Source organism: Girardinichthys multiradiatus, chromosome 2, assembly GCF_021462225.1.
Source record: "Girardinichthys multiradiatus isolate DD_20200921_A chromosome 2, DD_fGirMul_XY1, whole genome shotgun sequence".
NCBI lineage: Eukaryota > Metazoa > Chordata > Actinopteri > Cyprinodontiformes > Goodeidae > Girardinichthys > Girardinichthys multiradiatus.
In genome coordinates, this window is record NC_061795.1 from 2,744,974 (window position 1) to 2,763,988 (window position 19,015).

At 41.4% G+C, this 19,015-nt stretch overlaps 1 protein-coding gene across 8 annotated transcripts; it reads right to left on the minus strand.

The window, feature by feature from the left end:
• Positions 1-7,414: 7,414 nt before the first annotated feature.
• LOC124860354 (proton myo-inositol cotransporter-like) lies at positions 7,415-17,218 on the minus strand. 8 transcript variants are annotated; one of them, XM_047353621.1, is made up of 13 exons: positions 17,154-17,218; positions 15,067-15,533; positions 14,336-14,495; positions 13,916-14,124; positions 13,720-13,828; positions 13,439-13,602; positions 13,169-13,283; positions 11,541-11,666; positions 11,330-11,448; positions 10,970-11,122; positions 8,712-8,884; positions 7,889-7,974; positions 7,415-7,802 (listed from the first exon to the last, which is right to left on the minus strand). In XM_047353621.1, the coding sequence occupies exons 1-13, from the start codon at positions 17,201-17,203 to the stop codon at positions 7,730-7,732; spliced, it is 2,004 nt and encodes a 667-aa protein (XP_047209577.1). In that variant the 5' UTR covers positions 17,204-17,218; the 3' UTR covers positions 7,415-7,729. The 8 variants fall into 8 exon arrangements, 5 of the variants coding, with proteins under 5 accessions (XP_047209577.1, XP_047209594.1, XP_047209601.1 ...); XM_047353638.1 differs by lacking the exon at positions 17,154-17,218 and adding an exon at positions 16,993-17,145; XM_047353645.1 differs by lacking the exon at positions 17,154-17,218 and adding an exon at positions 15,898-15,914.
• Between the last annotated feature and the right edge of the window lie 1,797 nt (positions 17,219-19,015).

Consider the following 19,015-nt stretch of genomic DNA (forward strand, 5'->3'; position numbering starts at 1 on the left):
TAGGTACACACCGGGAGGGAGCCGCAATGCGTCAGCAAGCCACGCCTTCCCCGAGGAAAAATAAATCGGCGGCAGAGTGACGTCATACAACCGGTATGATTTTACATTTTTTGGGGAAAAAAAAAACAGATACAGAGTTTATAACACAAAAGAGAAAGCTTTGTTCTTCACAATTTACACAAACGCACTGACTGAACACCAGCAATCCCAGCAGCTTTAGACCATTTTACTAATTTTACGGAATAAACCAGAAAAATAATCTAAATGTCAACTTTTGAAATTTGGAATATCCGCGTTTTACCTTTTCCCTATTTTACGTTGCAAAGCAGTTTTTCATCGATCTGGGATCAGAAGTTACACCTGTTCTATAGAAAAGCATAAGTGTGAACAAAAATGTAGCCTACTTTGTTTTCATTATAGAGTAAAATATAACTTGATTTGATCTAAATTTAATTTAATTCAAAATTACTTTATTAATCCCAAAGGGAAACTAAATGTTGTTGTAGCTCATTATGAAGGTTTCCTCAAAAAGCCGTTGTAGATGCTGATATCTGTGGGCAGGAAGGATCTCCTGTAGCGTCCGTCTTACAGCAGATCTGAAGAAGCCTCTGACTGAAGACACTCTGTTGTTGTAGGACAGTCTGATGAAGAGGATGCTCAGGGTTCTCCATGATGTTCTTCATTTTATGAAGAATCCTTCTTTCCACAATGATCTCCAGAGGTTCCAGAGGAGTCCCCAGAACAGAACCAGTATTCTTTATCACCTTGTTGAGCTTTTTTAAGTCCCTGGCTCTGATGCTGCTTCCCCAGCAGATGATGGCAGAAGAGATCACACTCTCCACAACAGACTTATAGAAGATATGCAGCATCTTGCTGCAAACACCAAAGGACCTAAGCTTCCTCAAGAAGTACAGTCTACTCTGTCCCTTCTTGTAGATGACTTCACAGTTGCATCTCCACTCTAGTCTGTTGTCCAGGTGAACACCGAGGTATTTATACTCCTCCACCACCTCCACCTCTTCTCCCATGATAGAAATAGTTTTTGACTTATTCCTGTTTCTCTTAAAATCTACAATCATCTCCTTTGTTTTAGTCACATTCAAAATGAGATGATTGTTTCCACACCATGCCACAAAGCGGTCCACCACCTTCCTGTACTCAGCTTCTTGTCCATCTCTGATCCACCCCACGACTGCAGAATCATCCGAGTATTTCTGCAGATGACAGGAGTCTGTCTTGTACTGGAGGTCTGAGGTGTACAGAGTGAAAAGGAATAGTGAGAGTACAGTCCCCTGTGGTGCTCCTGTGCTGCTGACTACCTGGTTAGACAAACAACCCTTCAGTCTCATAAACTGTGGTCTGTTTGTCAGGTAGTCTTTGATCCAGGAGATTGTTGAGGCCTCCACCTGAGTCTTCTGGAGTTTCTGACAAAGCAAATCAGGTTGGATTGTATTAAATGTACTGGAGAAATCAAAGAACATGATCCTCACAGTGCTGCTGGCTTTGTCCAGATGACAGTAGGTTTGTTGAAGCAGGTGTATGATGGCATCTTCAACTCCAACTCCACAGCAATAAGCAAACTGAAGGGGGTTCTGATAGTTTACTGTTTGCTTACTCAGGTGGGCCAACAGGAGTCTCTCTAGGACCTTCATGATGTGAGATGTCAGGGCAACAGGTCTATTATCAATGAGGACTGATGGGTGAGTTTTCTTTGGTACCGGAACAAGACAGGAGGTCTTCCACAACACCGGAACCTTCTTCTGGGCCAGGCTAAGGTTGAAGAGGTGCTGCAGAATCCCACAGAGCTGCTCTGCACAGGACTTCAGGATTCTAGGGCTGACATGATCTGGACCTGCAGTCTTATTCTGATTCAGTCTCTCCAGTTGTCTCTTCACCTGACTTCTTGAGACACACAGGTGGAAGGGGGAGGCAACGAGAGCATCAGCGTCTTCTGATTTGGTTGAAGGCAAACATGCAGAAACAGAAGGTTCAATGGCTGATGTGGAAGATAAGACATTTGAGGTATGAGAGGAAAGCTCCGGGTCAAAGGAGAGTGGAATATCTGTTTGGCTGTGAGCAGGAGAGGAGGATGCGAAGCTCGTTTCTGAAGTGAACCTATTGAAGAATGTGTTCAGTTCATTGGCTCTGTCCAGACCTTCATCGGTCTGATCATCCTTTTGCCTGAAGCCCGTGATCTTCTTCATCCCTGTCCACACATCTCTGATATTGTTTGGCTGGAGCTTGCTCTCCAGCTTCTTCTTGTACACCTCATTGCTGTCTCTCAGTTTGACTTTAGGTTGCTTCTGTATTCTCCTCAATAATTCTCTGTCTCCCTCTCTGCAGGCTCTTTTTTTCTTGTTAAGCAGGTCCTTCAGGTCACTGGTGATCCAGGGTTTGTCATTGGGAAATGCTATTGTCCACACAGAAGTTTTTATAGTCGATCACACACTCAGTTATGGCATGATGTCCTCTCCATGTGCCTGGCACAGTGCATCCCAATCTGTAGACTCAAAACAACCTTGCAGTAGCAGAGGGTGAAGCATGGTTAAAATCACCAGATACTGCTACAAACGCATTAGGGTGTTGTGTCTGTAAGTTAGCAACAACTGAGCTGATGACATCACATGCAGTGTCGGCAAACAGCTAAAGGTGGAATGTAAACCGTTGCCAAAATAACACTGGTGAATATGTTCTGTGTTTAGATAATTTGATGTTTTTAAACAGAAATAAATAAAAAAAAAACAAGAGGTTCTTTAAGAAAAAGAAAATCAGATTCTATTTGATTTTTGCATTTTAAACTGAGAAACATGCTAATTGTTTTCCTTTTGTGGTCAAAAATAGATAAGTAGAAAATTAATTCTGCATAGATTTCTGTGTGATGTTTAAAATAATAAAAACATAAAATCGCTGGCAAAGAGAAACGTAAAATGAACACTACAAAACATAGATGAACAGGATCACATTTATAAACACATAACTAACATTTTGATGATTCTAGACAAAGTTAGTTGAGGAGGGTGTCAGAAATTGACAAAACAGGCAATTTATGTTGCTCTTTGCTAGTGATTTTATATATATTTTTTTATTTTAAACATAAAAAGCAATTTTAAGTTTATGCTGATCTGTAAAAAAAAATAAGAGCTCATATTTCAATGTTATATTTTCACCAATAAAACAAAATCAAATAGCCACTAGTTACCGATATTCATAAATAGTTTCTAATTAGAAAAGCTAATCCAACTTTTAAAATGCAAAAGTCACATCAAAGCGATTTTATGATATTGCATATGAAACATTAAAGGTTTTTGCTTTTCAAATGAAGTGTTATTGTAAAGCAAGCTTCTTTTCACATTTTGGATATTTTTTTATTTAATATTATTTAGTGGAGATAGTCCAAATATTCATATTCAAGCTGAGGTTGACCTTGACGTACGGCACTACTGTACAATATCAGCAGATCAGTTTACAGCCGCCAAAACAAACAGCTTCACCTCTTCAACAGACCTAATAGTGTCATCTTGTGGCTTCAGAGGGATACAACAGTGAGACATTTCTGTTAATTAACACTATCCTTGTCAAAAGCTGCAAGGTCATTGAGAAGATGCTAAAGTGTTGGTTAAATCTAAATCATTCAGAAACTAGCCCAGATTAGCAGGTCTGAAACCTATGAGGATCACAGTCTCCTTGTACAATGACATTATGTATCAACACATGCAGTGCCTTGCAAAAGCATTATACCCCTTTTTATAACACAAATTTCAATGTACAGGTCCTTCTCAAAATATTAGCATATTGTGATAAAGTTCATTATTTTCTATAATGTAATGATGAAAATTTAACAGTCATATATTTTAGATTCATTGCACACTAACTGAAATATTTCAGGTCTTTTATTGTCTTAATACGGATGATTTTGGCATACAGCTCATGAAAACCCAAAATTCCTATCTCACAAAATTAGCATATTTCATTCGACCAATAAAAGAAAAGTGTTTTTAATACAAACAACGTCAACCTTCAAATAATCATGTACTGTTATGCACTCAATACTTGGTCGGGAATCCTTTTGCAGAAATGACTGCTTCAATGTGGCGTGGCATGGAGGCAATCAGCCTGTGGCACTGCTGAGGTCTTATGGAGGCCCAGGATGCTTCGATAGCGGCCTTTAGCTCATCCAGAGTGTTGGGTCTTGAGTGTCTCAACGTTCTCTTCACAATATCCCACAGATTCTCTATGGGGTTCAGGTCAGGAGAGTTGGCAGGCCAATTGAGCACAGTGATACCATGGTCAGTAAACCATTTACCAGAGGTTTTGGCACTGTGAGCAGGTGCCAGGTCGTGCTGAAAAATGAAATCTTCATCTCCATAAAGCTCTTCAGCAGATGGAAGCATGAAGTGCTCCAAAATCTCCTGATAGCTAGCTGCATTGACCCTGCCCTTGATAAAACACAGTGGACCAACACCAGCAGCTGACACGTCACCCCAGACCATCACTGACTGTGGGTACTTGACACTGGACTTCTGGCATTTTGGCATTTCCTTCTCCCCAGTCTTCCTCCAGACTCTGGCACCTTGATTTCCGAATGACATGCAGAATTTGCTTTCATCCGAAAGAAGTACTTTGGACCACTGAGCAACAGTCCAGTGCTGCTTCTCTGTAGCCCAGGACTGGGGAATGCGGCACCTGTAGCCCATTTCCTGCACACGCCTGTGCACGGTGGCTCTGGATGTTTCTACTCCAGACTCAGTCCACTGCTTCCGCAGGTCCCCCAAGGTCTGGAATCGGCCCTTCTCCACAATCTTCCTCAGGGTCTGGTCACCTCTTCTCGTTGTGCAGCGTTTTCTGCCACACTTTTTCCTTCCAACAGACTTCCCACTGAGGTGCCTTGATACAGCACTCTGGGAACAGCCTATTCGTTCAGAAATGTCTTTCTGTGTCTTACCCTCTTGCTTGAGGGTGTCAATAGTGGCCTTCTGGACAGCAGTCAGGTCGGCAGTCTTACCCATGATTGGGGTTTTGAGTGATGAACCAGGCTGGGAGTTTTAAAGGCCTCAGGAATCTTTTGCAGGTGTTTAGAGTTAACTCGTTGATTCAGATGATTAGGTTCATAGCTCGTTTAGAGACCCTTTTAATAATATGCTAATTTTGTGAGATAGGAATTTTGGGTTTTCATGAGCTGTATGCCAAAATCATCCGTATTAAGACAATAAAAGACCTGTAATATTTCAGTTAGTGTGCAATGAATCTAAAATATATGAATGTTAAATTTTCATCATTACATTATGGAAAATAATGAACTTTATCACAATATGCTAATTGTTTGAGAAGGACCTGTATTTTATTAGGGATTTCTTCATAGACCAACACAAAGCAGTAAATCGTGAAGTCAAAGGAACAGTGAGGCTTGCATTCATATCCAGCTACCCTGAGCGAATAATTTATAGAACTACCTTTTGCGGCTATTACAGCTGCAAGACTATTTGGGCTACTGTCTACCAGCTTTGCAGATAGAGAATGACATTTTTACCCATTCTTCTTTACAAAATAGGTCGGTCTCAGTGGGACTTGATGGAGAGCATCCGTGAACAGCGATTTTTTAACACTTCCCACACATTCTTAATTGGGTTCGACTCTGGACATTGAAGTGGCTATTCTAACAAATGATCTCACCATTCCTAGCTCTGGATGTATATTAAGGGTTGTGTCCTACAGGGAGGCGAACCAGCTCCCTGTAAGCCTGAAGTGTCTTTCAGCCCCTAAAGTTTTTTTCCCTGGGATTTCTTCACATTTAGCATTATCCAGCTTCCTTTCTACTCTGAACAGTTTCTTTCCCGCATGCCAAAGCATGATGGTGCCACCACCGTGTTCAACTATGGGTACAGCATGTTGAACAGTTGAACTTAGCTCTCAAAATACTTTTTCACAGAGGTTTGCTGTTTTTTAATGTTTTTGACCTTTTTTTAACATTTGTTCTTTTGTTTTGGGACTCTCCCACTGCTTCTAGTTGTCCAATCAACTGATTCTCTCACCTGAGCTGTGGATCTCTGCAGTTCCCACAGTTACCATGGGCCTTTTGGATTTCATTTTTCAGCACGACCTGGCACCTGCACACAGTGCCAAAACCACTGGTAAATGGTTTACTGACCATGGTATCACTGTGCTCAATTGGCCTGCCAACTCTCCTGACCTGAACCCCATAGAGAATCTGTGGGATATTGTGAAGAGAACGTTGAGAGACTCAAGACCCAACACTCTGGATGAGCTAAAGGCCGCTATCGAAGCATCCTGGGCCTCCATAAGACCTCAGCAGTGCCACAGGCTGATTGCCTCCATGCCACGCCGCATTGAAGCAGTCATTTCTGCCAAAGGATTCCCGACCAAGTATTGAGTGCATAACTGTACATGATTATTTGAAGGTTGACGTTTTTTGTATTAAAAACACTTTTCTTTTATTGGTCGGATGAAATATGCTAATTTTGTGAGATAGGAATTTTGGGTTTTCATGATCTGTATGCCAAAATCATCCGTATTAAGACAATAAAAGACCTGAAATATTTCAGTTAGTGTGCAATGAATCTAAAATATATGAATGTTAAATTTCCATCATTACATTATGGAAAATAATGAACTTTATCACAATATGCTAATATTTTGAGAAGGACCTGTATACTCAAGGCTCATGCAATCTATGATGCAGAACTAAATACATTTGTAGATGAATTATACCTAAACGCAACGTTAGTAACAAACACATTTTGTTGGAACACAGGACTGCTTTTGTGAAATGGTTCAAACCATAATGTGGAGATTAAATTAGAGAAGTAATGTAGGTAGTATGTAACATCCCATATACAAAGTTGCATTTGCCATTGGCCAGCCATTGTGGTTATGGTTGGTCACTCTAGCACAAGCAGCGCGCCCAGGTTGATCCCACTAGCGTTCTATGCGGTTGAGGTCAGAGCTTCAGGTAGACCGTTCCATCCACTCCACTCCCAATTTCTGAAGGTGGTTTTTGATAAACCGCTCTTTGTGTGGGCGTTTACATCCAGACGTTTAGAGTTCGGTCCCTAAGAATGGGGATATGGGATAGCTACTGGTTGTAGAACCTCATCTGTAAGCTACCCTGAGTCAGTAAGCTGTTTGGCATTTATCAGGAGGATTTGGCAAGTTTCAAATGGTTGCAACCCACATATTCAACTCTTGTCGCTCAACCCACAAATGCATCTTCCTTACAAATGTGGCACCATTCAAGGGAAAATAAACAAGCTTTTCAAAGGTGTACACGATTTACAGGCAAAAACATTGTTAAAACAAAGAAAAATAATCATCTCCCGAACACAAATGTTTGTACTTTTGTGTCAATTCCTACTTCAGACAGAATTATGACACGAGTAGACAAAGGCAGCAGTCAATATATGTTGGCAGAACATAATTAACTGTTTATTTTTGAACTTAGGATTTTTACACTGCAAAGCATATGGAGGAATGCTTTCACGGTTCCTCTGACGACCTATACGACATTACAAGACAAGAAAATAGCTTTCACCATAAAACACACTGATACAAATGTGTTCCTAAGTTTTGTGCAATATGCAAACACTTCAAGGACTGTACTGCATAAAAAACATCTCAACATCATAAGAATGATTTTAGTAAGAAATCCTGTCAAATCTGAACATGCCCACAGTACCATGGAGTCAAACGGGCACACATCGAAATGGACCAGTGATTAAAATAGACTTTCTGTAAAAATTACTTCTGTTTTTAAGTTGTTCAGGGATACTTGGCCACGATTATCTGAGCTGCAAGAACAAGAACATATGATAGTACGTTAACATATGATATCTGGCATCTTTACAGAACAGTGGCAAGGCTTTAAGCACTTCACCTTGAGGCTGTACTTATAGTGATATAGGCTATGGCACAGTCTGACTCCACTGCTCCATAGTATGCCGGGCTGAAATCTGAAGATTGCTAAAAAAACAAAAACAAATAATGTGGGAAAACGTACACTTTCTAAAACATAATTAAAAAAAGGAATTTGGATTTATAAAAAACCATTTGGCTTACATAGTCACTGCGAGGACAACAGCAAACTAAAGTTGGTTGTTTTCTTTCCCACCAGTGCAGATTAAGAGAATAAACCCATGTTAGTGAATTTAACAAGAATGTGTTTTGCTGAAATGTGGTGAAAATCATTGAGAATCTTCATGGATTTTAGGAGAAAAGTGCACAAACACATTCTTGCTGGTGTCCCATGTTTGAACTCTCCCAGGCTATCCCAAGAAAGGAGGATCATGCAGAGCTCCTCGCCGCAGCTGTAAATCAGAGTCTCCAGAACGGCTAAGGAGGAACTGAAGGTTTGGTCGCTTTAGATGATTGTCGTTGTCATGTCGTTGGTTGTGTCCTAAAATGTTTTCTGAGACACAATCGGTCTATGTCGACATTAGGACTGAAGAGGCTTGTTTCAGATGGAACAAAAATCACTGACATATTAATCACTAAAGCAAGGCAGAATAGTTATAGTCCACCAGTGTTTTCTAATCACAGTTAGAAGGCAACATGATTATCCTTCCTTGCCACAGGAGCAGTCTTCAAATAGAAAAGAAAGCAGAATTGAAAGAGAGCGGAAAGAGAAAACAAAAAATCTGCCCGGTCTACTCTACGTCTGAGGTCTCATTGTCAGAATGGAGGTAGTTGCTGCCTTTTACCCGGATGTAGTGGACATGGCGACTGTCGTCTCCCGGCAAGTCTCCGCAGGAGCAGAGCTGCCTGGTGAACAGGTTCTCAATGTCCTCCAGTTGTAAACCCTTTGTCTCTGGGAGGCAGCAGAATACGAAAAGGAGACCCAACACCACCAGGCCCGCGTACATGAAGAACGCACCTAAGAGACAGGAAATAATGCAAGAGTTTTTGGTCAATTTATTTTTGAAAACAATAATTGAAACAATGTATTTGTGAGAGCATAGTTCATCACAAAATTATGCATATAAGAAATGTATTTAAATTCCTCAACATGTTTGTTGTACAGTTAAACCAACTGTTATTAGTGGCAGGCAGAGAATCGAGCCTCTGTATATCTGGCCCCCTCTCTACCACTAACCCACTCATTGCCTAACAACTCCAGTGTTTAAAACATCTTAGGAGTTTATGGGAACACTTGTTTCTATTTGTTTGTATTGGGCATTATTTACACAGAAGGTGGTGATTGTTGCCGTGGTGGTGGTGCACGATCAGTGACCTTCCTGTGTAAAACACAGACTGGGAACTGAACATGGACTGCTTTTCTGGTCAGAGGAAATATCCAATAGAAATGTCAGGCAGTGTTAAAATAAATAAAGTAGTGCTCATCTTAAGTCCAATATTTTTTTCCTTTTTATTAGTCTTATTATTGTGACCGTGTTAACTGTGCGCACCAACAGGGACGATAATGCTGCCAGTCAGTGGGTGGCGCCAAACACACCGATGATAAAGAAAATGAGTATGGTCATGAGCAAAGGAAGAAAAACAACAAAGCTTGTTTTAAAGAAATGAAGTGAGAAAAGATCTGCTGTTTTCCTGGTGTGGATGATGATGGTGATGACTCTTCTTCTACTGAGTATACAATGTAAAAGGCAGGACCTCCTATGAGGCCTTAGTGTATATCTCCAAGTGAGACATGATTGCTCAGTTGAGCTAAAAAAAACAAAAAATAGTGTGAATGGGGGTTCGTGGGTGATATAGCTTGATAACTCAGTACCAGACTATGTGAGCTGAGTGAAGCTGACACCCCAACCACATGAAAAATTCAGGAAAATAGACTGAGCGGTTTGTGCTCTTTTGTGCTGTTAAAATGATTGTTTGGGCTGCTATGGTTTCTGAGATATTAAATATTATTTTTTAGGTCATACAGAGGTCACCATACCCCAGTTTGTTCCAAAATAAACCAGAGTGGACTGATTTTATAGTGCTTCATTTGCGCTGGTTTGTGGCGTTCAAATTTTTGTTTTTCCTGCCATAATTTCTGAGATATTCTTAACTTTTGTTTTAAGCCAGCTTGCTATGAGATGAACCAGTGGTCTCATTTGTTAGGCTTCAATTGTGCTGTTATGGTTTCTGAGATATTCCAACTTGTAATTTCAGATGATCACATGACTTCATCTGAAATGATTATGTCTGTGGGCACCACCAGACATTAACACTACCTTCTGTGGCAATGGATTTCACCAAGCTGCACATGCCTTGACCTGAACTGATGATGTCTATGGTCTGCGACCATTATAACAGAATGTTCATGTCTTTTATAATTACTAATAATGTCATTAGCCGAAATTAAATCTAATATTATCTCAGAAATCATAGCAGCACGAACGATGATTTTAACGGGTACAAACCAGCACAAACGAAGCACTAACCGCCCAGCCTGTTTGCCTGAATTTTTCACGTGGGTGAGGTGTCAGCTTCACTCAGCTGACTTTGTGTCGGTGTATATTTGCTATTATCAAAAGCAACAAAAAATGTCATTTGTTCAGCACTGCATCCTAATACGCTGTGTTGAGAGCATGACATGCTAGTCATTAGCATGCTAATGTCCAGTTAAGGTGGCTGAGAATCAAACAGGCAGCTACCGTAGACTCATGAGCTACAACCAAAGCCAAACAACTAGCCCTGTTCTCATTTGTCACTGCTGGCCGTTCAGTTTTATTGGTTAGCTTTACTGTAACTACAGCCTCCAGTTCTCAGTTTACAGCCTCTGCTGACTGCTCACAATGTCGAGGCTGAAAAAAAAAATGTCTTTGACATTTGAAGTACATTGTTATACAAAAATGAAAGCAAAGATGTACCAGATGCCAGCAGTGGAAAAAACCTTATGAAGGGCTTGGTCAGCATTAGCTTGTACACACCACTGTAGAGTGTGGTCAACTTTCAAATGAAGTTAAAAAGGTGTTACAGCAGACCAAAAAGTAAGCCTCCAGACGAGAAGTCTTACCATAATACGTCAGATACTCTGCAACATGAAGAAATGTCAAAGACACCAGGACATTGAAGATCCAGTTGACACCAGCGGAGCAGGCGTTCCCGGTGCTGCGTGCCCACAGTGGGTAGATCTCAGAGTTTACTGTCCAGGGCATTGTGCCCATACCTGTAATAAGGATATACATTTTCATTCATTGTTGTATTTGTTTGCTTTAGGTATTTCACGAATGTATTTCGGTTTGATTTCTATCTCCCTTATGTTATAATTAATTCTTGCTGTTTTGTGACTTTAAAAAAAATGACTAATCTTTACATAATATTCATCTTGTTGGCGGTTTGTTCAAAGAGTGGAATAAAAAGAAGTAATTCTGACCTGGAGCGAATGAAGCAAGGTAGAGGATGAGACCCAAAAGGACCATCCAGGAGTACGATGTAGGACAGTAGTTGTAAGCCCAATATGGGCTGCCAGATTCTTCTGTCCTATTAGAACATCTAGATGACAAAATAAAGGACAAAACAAATCAGCTTAGGATTTTAACAAACTTTAATCTACCTATAACAAACACAGCAGACGATGGTCTGACCTTCCCCAGGCTGCATTATCAGTTGATCCTGGATTGACAGGAACGCAGGAAGAGTCGAACACACTGGTGCCGTTTTCAAGGTAACAAAATCCACAGTCTGGATCCAACATGCACAGTTCACAGGACCTGTAGACAAAGGAACGTGTAAAAGGGGCCACCCAGGGCTCAGTTTTCATAGCAGTACGCCTGTGACAGAAGCAAACATTGTCCACCTAAACATGGCTGTGGAAAAAAAGCCCTCGCTATATTTTAGATGAAATGCAATTTAAAAGGTCTTAAAAAATGCAGGTGAATAATTAGGACTGCTTACTTCTCACCTCAAGGTTTTATGAGAAACAACATTGGAAGATGTTTCAGACAAAATGAGATCAATGCTGGTGTTTTTGTTGGATGGAACCTGATGTGAGGCATGCAATTCAACCGCATCAATGCGCCCTGCTCTACTGCCGCTGCTAACATTAAGCTGAAGTTTGTGTTGATCACTAAATGGACCTTACATTGTTTAGTGTCAATCACATTTCTTTATTTTCTGATGTATTTAATCCTATACAGTCAAACAACTTCTTGCAAAAAAAAACAAAGACAAAATTGCAATACTTCACTGCCACACAGCAAGCTTGCATATGGCAGAAACAGTGACCTACATTAATTGTCACACATAAATGTTGTAATTTATCAATCTGGACCAGAGCAGGATCTGCTCATATTCTGGGCCAGGTCCGAGATCACGTACTTAAGATTATGTCTGTCTGGACTTGCTGGAGTACGGATCTTCCACGGGCAGATCGGGGGTGTACACACACATCGAACATGGGCCATCCATGGTGTCTCTCTCATCAAAACAACGCAGCCATTTAGAGATTGGGCTTTAGTTTGTGAGCAAACTTCAAAAATCAGCAGGGGATCAAATACTTCTTTCCACCACTATATATCATCTGTTGCTTGTAGTTTTACAACCTGTTAAACCTGCATGCAGTATGACATTTTTTTACAGCCCATAATTTTATAATCCTGTATTTGCCTTGAATATCGAATCAGTACTTTTATGACACATATGCATTTACACGATGTGTTCTTGTGTACCACCCTGCTTTATGAGAGGCACGTTGGGTGTCTCCTGTATTTTCAATTCAATTTGTGTCCATTTACAATTTTGATGCATTGCTCTTTACATGGAAGGTGCTGAATAAATACGAACCAATATTAGAGACTTGCCTTGCTTGTCTCTTCAAAGTCAGGCTGCTTATAAATGCAAATGGGGATTTCAAATAAAATGCGTGTGCAAACAAGAAGTACAGACAGGAAGGGTTATGAACTCAACTTTCAAATCCTCTCCCAGAAGAGCAACTTCCTGTATATTCTATAAAAATGAATTCCTCTACATATACTGAAACATTGTGTAAAATACTAATAGGGTACAATTTACTTTCTTACAAAAGAGAACAATAAAATAGCTGAAAATAATTTGCAAGGAAAAACCAAAATTAAAAGCAAGAATTTACTTCTCTAAGGGACAGCCAAGGCTGCATGAAGCACAGAACAAGCACTAGAGGACACGCTGTCTGAACACTTGGTTTCTGTAAGAAAATAAAGGGAAGTGACTCCTTAATGAGTTTGCTTTTTTTTACCCATAAAGTCTGCAGGTTGAATTGTAAGAGTCGACAGGGTGGAGGGTAACAGGAGGAGAGTTTTGGGCCGACAGCAGGAACCCGACTGCCAGCAAAGTCAGACTGAGTCCAGTACCTGCGGTAGAGTAAAAAAAGCTCTAAATAAGGCTCAGACAATGAACACAAACATTATCCACATAGTTGCTGAAATGTAAAAAGTCCTGCTCAGGCAGTTTAGCTGCTGTTTGAGTAAAATAAGATAATCCGAGCAGCAGTTCCCAAGTTCCGCACCTAAAAGACTGCCCAGCGTCAGTTTCCTGCGGCCTACTTTCTCCACAAGCCACACTCCTACCAAGGTGAACACAAAGTTTGTAGCTGAGGTTGCTGCAGCCAGCCAGATCGCCTGCTTGACTTCCCGCACCCCTGCCATCTGCAGAATGGTTGCGCTGTAGTACCTTAATACGAACAAACACAGTGATGATCTTAGAAGAAATACAGGTTTCGATATAGTTACAGTAGGGTTTTCCAGTGTGGTAATAATGTGTCAGGTGTAACAAGACAAGTAGGCATACATGACTGTATTGATCCCAGACAGCTGCTGAAACATCTGGAGGCCACAGCCAACGATGAGCGCCCTGCGAGTCGGGCCGTAGCTGAGGATGCGCAAAATGACAACGCCTCCTACGAATCAAAAGGTAGCAGAGTTTCCAACTTGACCTTAAATAAAACTCTGCCGAATGTAACTCCATCCTCAAACAGGTCTCAGACCTGATCCCGCTTCCTTCCCCTCCTCCTCGATGCTGGCTCTGATGCTGTCATACTCCTCCTCGATATTCTGGTTCCCCCGGACCCGGCCCAGGACTTGACGAGCCTCCTGATTCCGGCCTTTTTGCAGGAGCCAGCGGGGGCTCTCTGGCAGAAAGATGAAGCCAAAGAACTGCAGCACAGCTGGAAGGACGGATAGGCCAAGCATGTACCTATGATTGGGGAAGAAGTGAAGCAGAGGAATGCTGAAAGAGACAACTGCTTCATCTCGACAATTAAAATATCTCCCTACTGCCCGCATAACGTCACAGAGTCAGGTTCCAGAAACTAGACTAGTTACAAACAACAACAGTGAGCAGCAGCAAACCTCAGTGAAGAACAATCACTAGACAGAAAGGGCAAGAATCTGTGTCAAACGTGTACCTCCAGCCATCCTGACTCAGGTAGCTGAAAGCCCCATCCACCACACTGGCAATGAACTGGCCACCAGTGATGAAGAGGGAGTTAATGGTGACCAGCTGGCCTCTCAGGTGTGGAGGGGAGACTTCTGCGATGTACACAGGAACCGTCATAGATGCGAGACCTGTTAGGAAGAAGAGTTTTTGTAAAATAAATAGTTCATAAATTCACCACTACTGCAGGGAATTTGTTGTCAATTTTTTAGAAGCAACAATTTTATTTCTATTTTTAGCTTTTCAAATAAAGAGGTAAAAAGACGACAGATACATTTTCTTCTAAGAGATGTTGATATTTGTGGAAAATGCTGTAAAAGCACAATTTTCAGCCTATTGTCAAAAAAATGGATCTAAAAAAAATACATTACATGTTCTTTTACTGTTTGTTTTGTGGAAATTCGCTGTTTAATATTCCATGAGAAAACTGAAAAACCAGCATTTGTTATTATGTCTACTTAAAAACATTAGTTAGGTCTTCATCACATTTAGCCATAGATAGCAGACCCCTGACCTAAACTGACAGAGTGGACAAGGAGAGCACTAATCGGAGAAGCAGCCAACAGGCCCATGGTAACTCTGGAGGAGCTGTGGAGATCAGAGGGCTCAGGTAGGAGAATTTGTTATAATTATTATTATTAGTTATAATATTGACAGTCACTCTGCTTGAACAAATCAACCATGCCAAGAGGACTTACTTACCAATGCCCAAGCCCACTGTGATCCTGCCAACAAGGAGGACCCCTTTGTTCTGGGCAACACTCAGAATAATCCCACCGCCACAAAAGATGAAACTGGCGATCAGGATACAAATCCTGCGCCCCAGCCACCCATTCAGGAAGCCTCCACTGAGGGCGGAGAGCGCCGCGGCTCCGACGGTGCTGGACACCAGCAGCTCCTGCCACAGGGCGCTCAGGTGCATCTCCTTCTTCAGGAGCAGCATCGCTCCAGAGACCACCCCCGTGTCATACCCGAAGAGGAATCCTCCCAGGGCGGAAAAAAATGCCAACAAGTAGACGAAAAACGGGGTAGAGACGTCTTGGTCCAGGAGGTTGTCCCTGGCACGTCCGGATGGAGGTCCAATGAGACTCTGCTCTCCATCCTCCGCAGCTCTCTGCCTCCTGCTGCCCGTGCGGTTACTCATCTGCTTCAGGGTGTAGTCATTGAGGCTGCTGGACAAAGCTGGGGTTAGTTAGTTAGTTAGTTAGTCAACCTTCGCCTTTTGGGCTAATTGACACATCACGAAGTGGACAGCAGCAAGTTGAAACAATTCCTGGACGGATTTCACGCATTAAAAACACGGCTCGAAACTAAAAAGATAACACTGCTGCTGTCCACCTTTATGTAAGACATGATCGTCCGCTGTCAGAATCAGAACCAGCTGTCAGGCTAACAACAGGCGATAAGATCAGATGATTAGCCTCGTTTTGCAGCTTCTACTTAATAGTCTGTCACTGCAGCGGTATCAGCCGTCCCTCCAAAGCCCAAACTGCACTTTAGCAATAAACTAACAGCACTCATTTGGTTGTTTACCCCGCTGATAGGGCGACTGCTACGTGCTCCGGGCGGCCATGTTGGCGTGACGTAGGCACCCTGACTCCACTAGAAAAAGTTGGGACATTTTATCATTTGATTAAAAGAAATCTGATTTTCATTCAAGAGATCAGTCCTCCCGGTTATAATGACACTCTTAACTAGTCAAAATGGAATTTAAAGATATCCACACTTCCTTATTAATTGTACAAAAAATAGTCTGTAATTGCCTTTTGTATTTGTTAATAAGTATAAGTTGTAAAAAAATAAATAAAATACGTTTAATACATCTAAAAATAAAAAAAATCAAAAAGGTTTGGGAGGCCGTTTCGACGTTTAATAGCTAAACTAAATATCCATACCAGTTCTCTGTAAACTAATTCTTCTTAAATTAATATTTCAAATACAAAACGATATTCTTCCAATCTGAAAAGACAATGTATGAATGGAAAAATTTTTGTTTTAGGAATAACGAAGTTGGAGAAATCTGAAAAGTTGATTATGGATAGGAAGAATGTAGTTTTCGTTATATGTCCTTTTTGGCTACGATGAATTTGTGATTTAAAGTCAGCCATAGCTATTAAATGTGAAAACGGATTGCCTTACACTGCATTGATTTCATTGCCCTGTAGAGATTTAACTTCAGCAAATCTGTGACATTGTTATGTACAATTTCTTACAAACCTTGAAATTGAATTACCATTCCCGACTTGTGTTAAAATAGAAATGCCACTCACAATATGGCGGAGACATTGACGTATGATCCAGGTAAACTGGACGCTCATGCTTCGTCTTTTTTCTGTCTATGAAAAAGATGAATGAAAGTGGAGAGAAGGGGGTCCTCTGATACCCTTCAGTCACCTACAGACTACAATAATTAAGTCCTTGTTGAAAATGCTTATCTGCGCGTTTTATTAAACTGATTTGCTCGCATCTTTTCAACACCGCAAACGTAGAGTCGATCAAATTTGTTTTCCGAAACGTATCTCAAGCAAACATTTACTGCAATTGTTACATAAAAAAAAACAAAAAAAAACAATTCATAGACTAATTTAACCAATCCAAATTTGCTGAACGCAAAAGTCCCAACACTACCTTCAATCTGTTTCTTTGTTGGCTCAGACGAGAGATTTGCTGTACAGGATCCTGTTCTGATTGCATATTTTAAATCCACCTACTTCCTAAAAAAGTTCTTTAGGAGCTCTGCTGCACACTATTCCTTCTTCAGCGAACAGGAAGCGATCATGTGACTTTACCGAGTGAAGGAAGCAAAGGAACACCCCCAGTCCAGGTTAGGTTGTCTCATTAACCTGTTCCTCTGGATGTTCTGCTACAATCAACAATAGGTTTAGAGCTGCTGCTTTTCAAAGACGGACTGGTTGATTGAGACTTCGGTTAATCATCCATTACTGAGTTGTTTTCTGTATTTCATGGCAATGCAGCTAGTTCCAGAAATATTGTTTATATGCTCTTTGGTCCATGGTAGCCTCATCCCTTAAAGGAAGTTTTTTTGTTCAGAATGAATGGGACGACCAAGTGCCATAAAAACATGAATCGGGAAAAAAGTGAAAAACAATAACCAGTAATACACTAAATATTGTTTTGTGAGATACTCACAGGTCATTTTTGCTACGGCCAGGTCAAGCAAGGACTAAAATAACTATTTTCTTACCAAGTGCATGATCTACTATGAATAGGTTCTGCTGTAGGTTCAGAATTTAAATCATCTACTGTTTTTTCTTTAGGCTTAATGTGATGTTCTGACATTTATTTATACATGCAAATCTCTACAGCAAGACCTCCTCTAGCAAATCAGATCACAATCTTGTTTTTCTCTGCTCGAAATATAAGCCCCTTGTTCAGAGACAACCTGTAATAAAGAGGACTGTGAGAAAATGGTCACAGGAAGCTGAAGAAGCTCTGCAAGGTTGCTTTGAGGCTACAGACTGGGACGCACTGTGCCAGCCACATGGAGAGGACATCAATGCCATAACTGAGTGTGTAACCGACTATATAAACGTCTGTGTGGATAACATCATCCCCACCAGAACCGTGAGATGCTTCCCCAACAACAAACCTTGGATCACCAGTGACCTGAAGGACCTGCTTAACAAGAAAAACTAGCCTTCAGAGAGGGAGACAGAGAATTATTGAGGAGTTTACAGAAGCAACTTAAAGTCAAAATAAGAGACAGCAAGGAGGTGTACAAGAAGAAGCTGGAGAGCAGCTCCAGCAAAACAATATCAGAGATGTGTGGACAGGGATGAAGAAGATCACAGGCTTCAGGCAGAGGGATGATCGGACCGATGAAGGTCTGGACAGAGCCAATAAACTGAACACATTCTTCAATAGGTTCAGTTCAGAAACAAGCTCAGCATCCTCCTCTCCTGCTCACAGCCAAACAGACATTCCATCCTCCTTTGACCCACAGAACCCACAGCTGTTCAGTAACACCTCAAATGTTTTATCTTCCACCTCAGCCCTAGACCATTCTGCTTCTACATGTTTGCCTTCAACCATATCAGAAGATGCTGATGCTCTCTTTGCCTCCCCCTTCCACCTGTGTGTCTCAAGAAGTCAGGTGAAGAGACAACTGGAGAGACTGAATCAGAATAAGACTGCAGGTCCAGATCATGTCAGCCCTAGAGTCCTGAAGTCCTGTGCAGAGCAGCTCTGTGGGATTCTGCAGCACCTCTTCAACTTTAGCCTGGCCCAGAAGAAGGTTCCGGTGTTGTGGAAGACCTCCTGTCTTGTTCCGGTACCAAAGAAAACTCACCCATCAGTCCTCATTGATAATAGACCTGTTGCCCTGACATCTCACATCATGAAGGTCCTAGAGAGACTCCTGTTGGCCCACCTGAGTAAGCAAACAGTAAACCATGAGGACCCCCTTCAGTTTGCTTATTGCTGTGGAGTTGGAGTTGAAGATGCCATCATACACCTGCTTCAACAAACCCACTGTCATCTGGACAAAGCCAGCAGCACTGTGAGGATCATGTTCTTTGATTTCTCCAGTGCATTTAATACAATCCAACCTGATTTGCTTTGTCAGAAACTCCAGAAGACTCAGGTGGAGGCCTCAACAATCTCCTGGATCAAAGACTACCTGACAAACAGA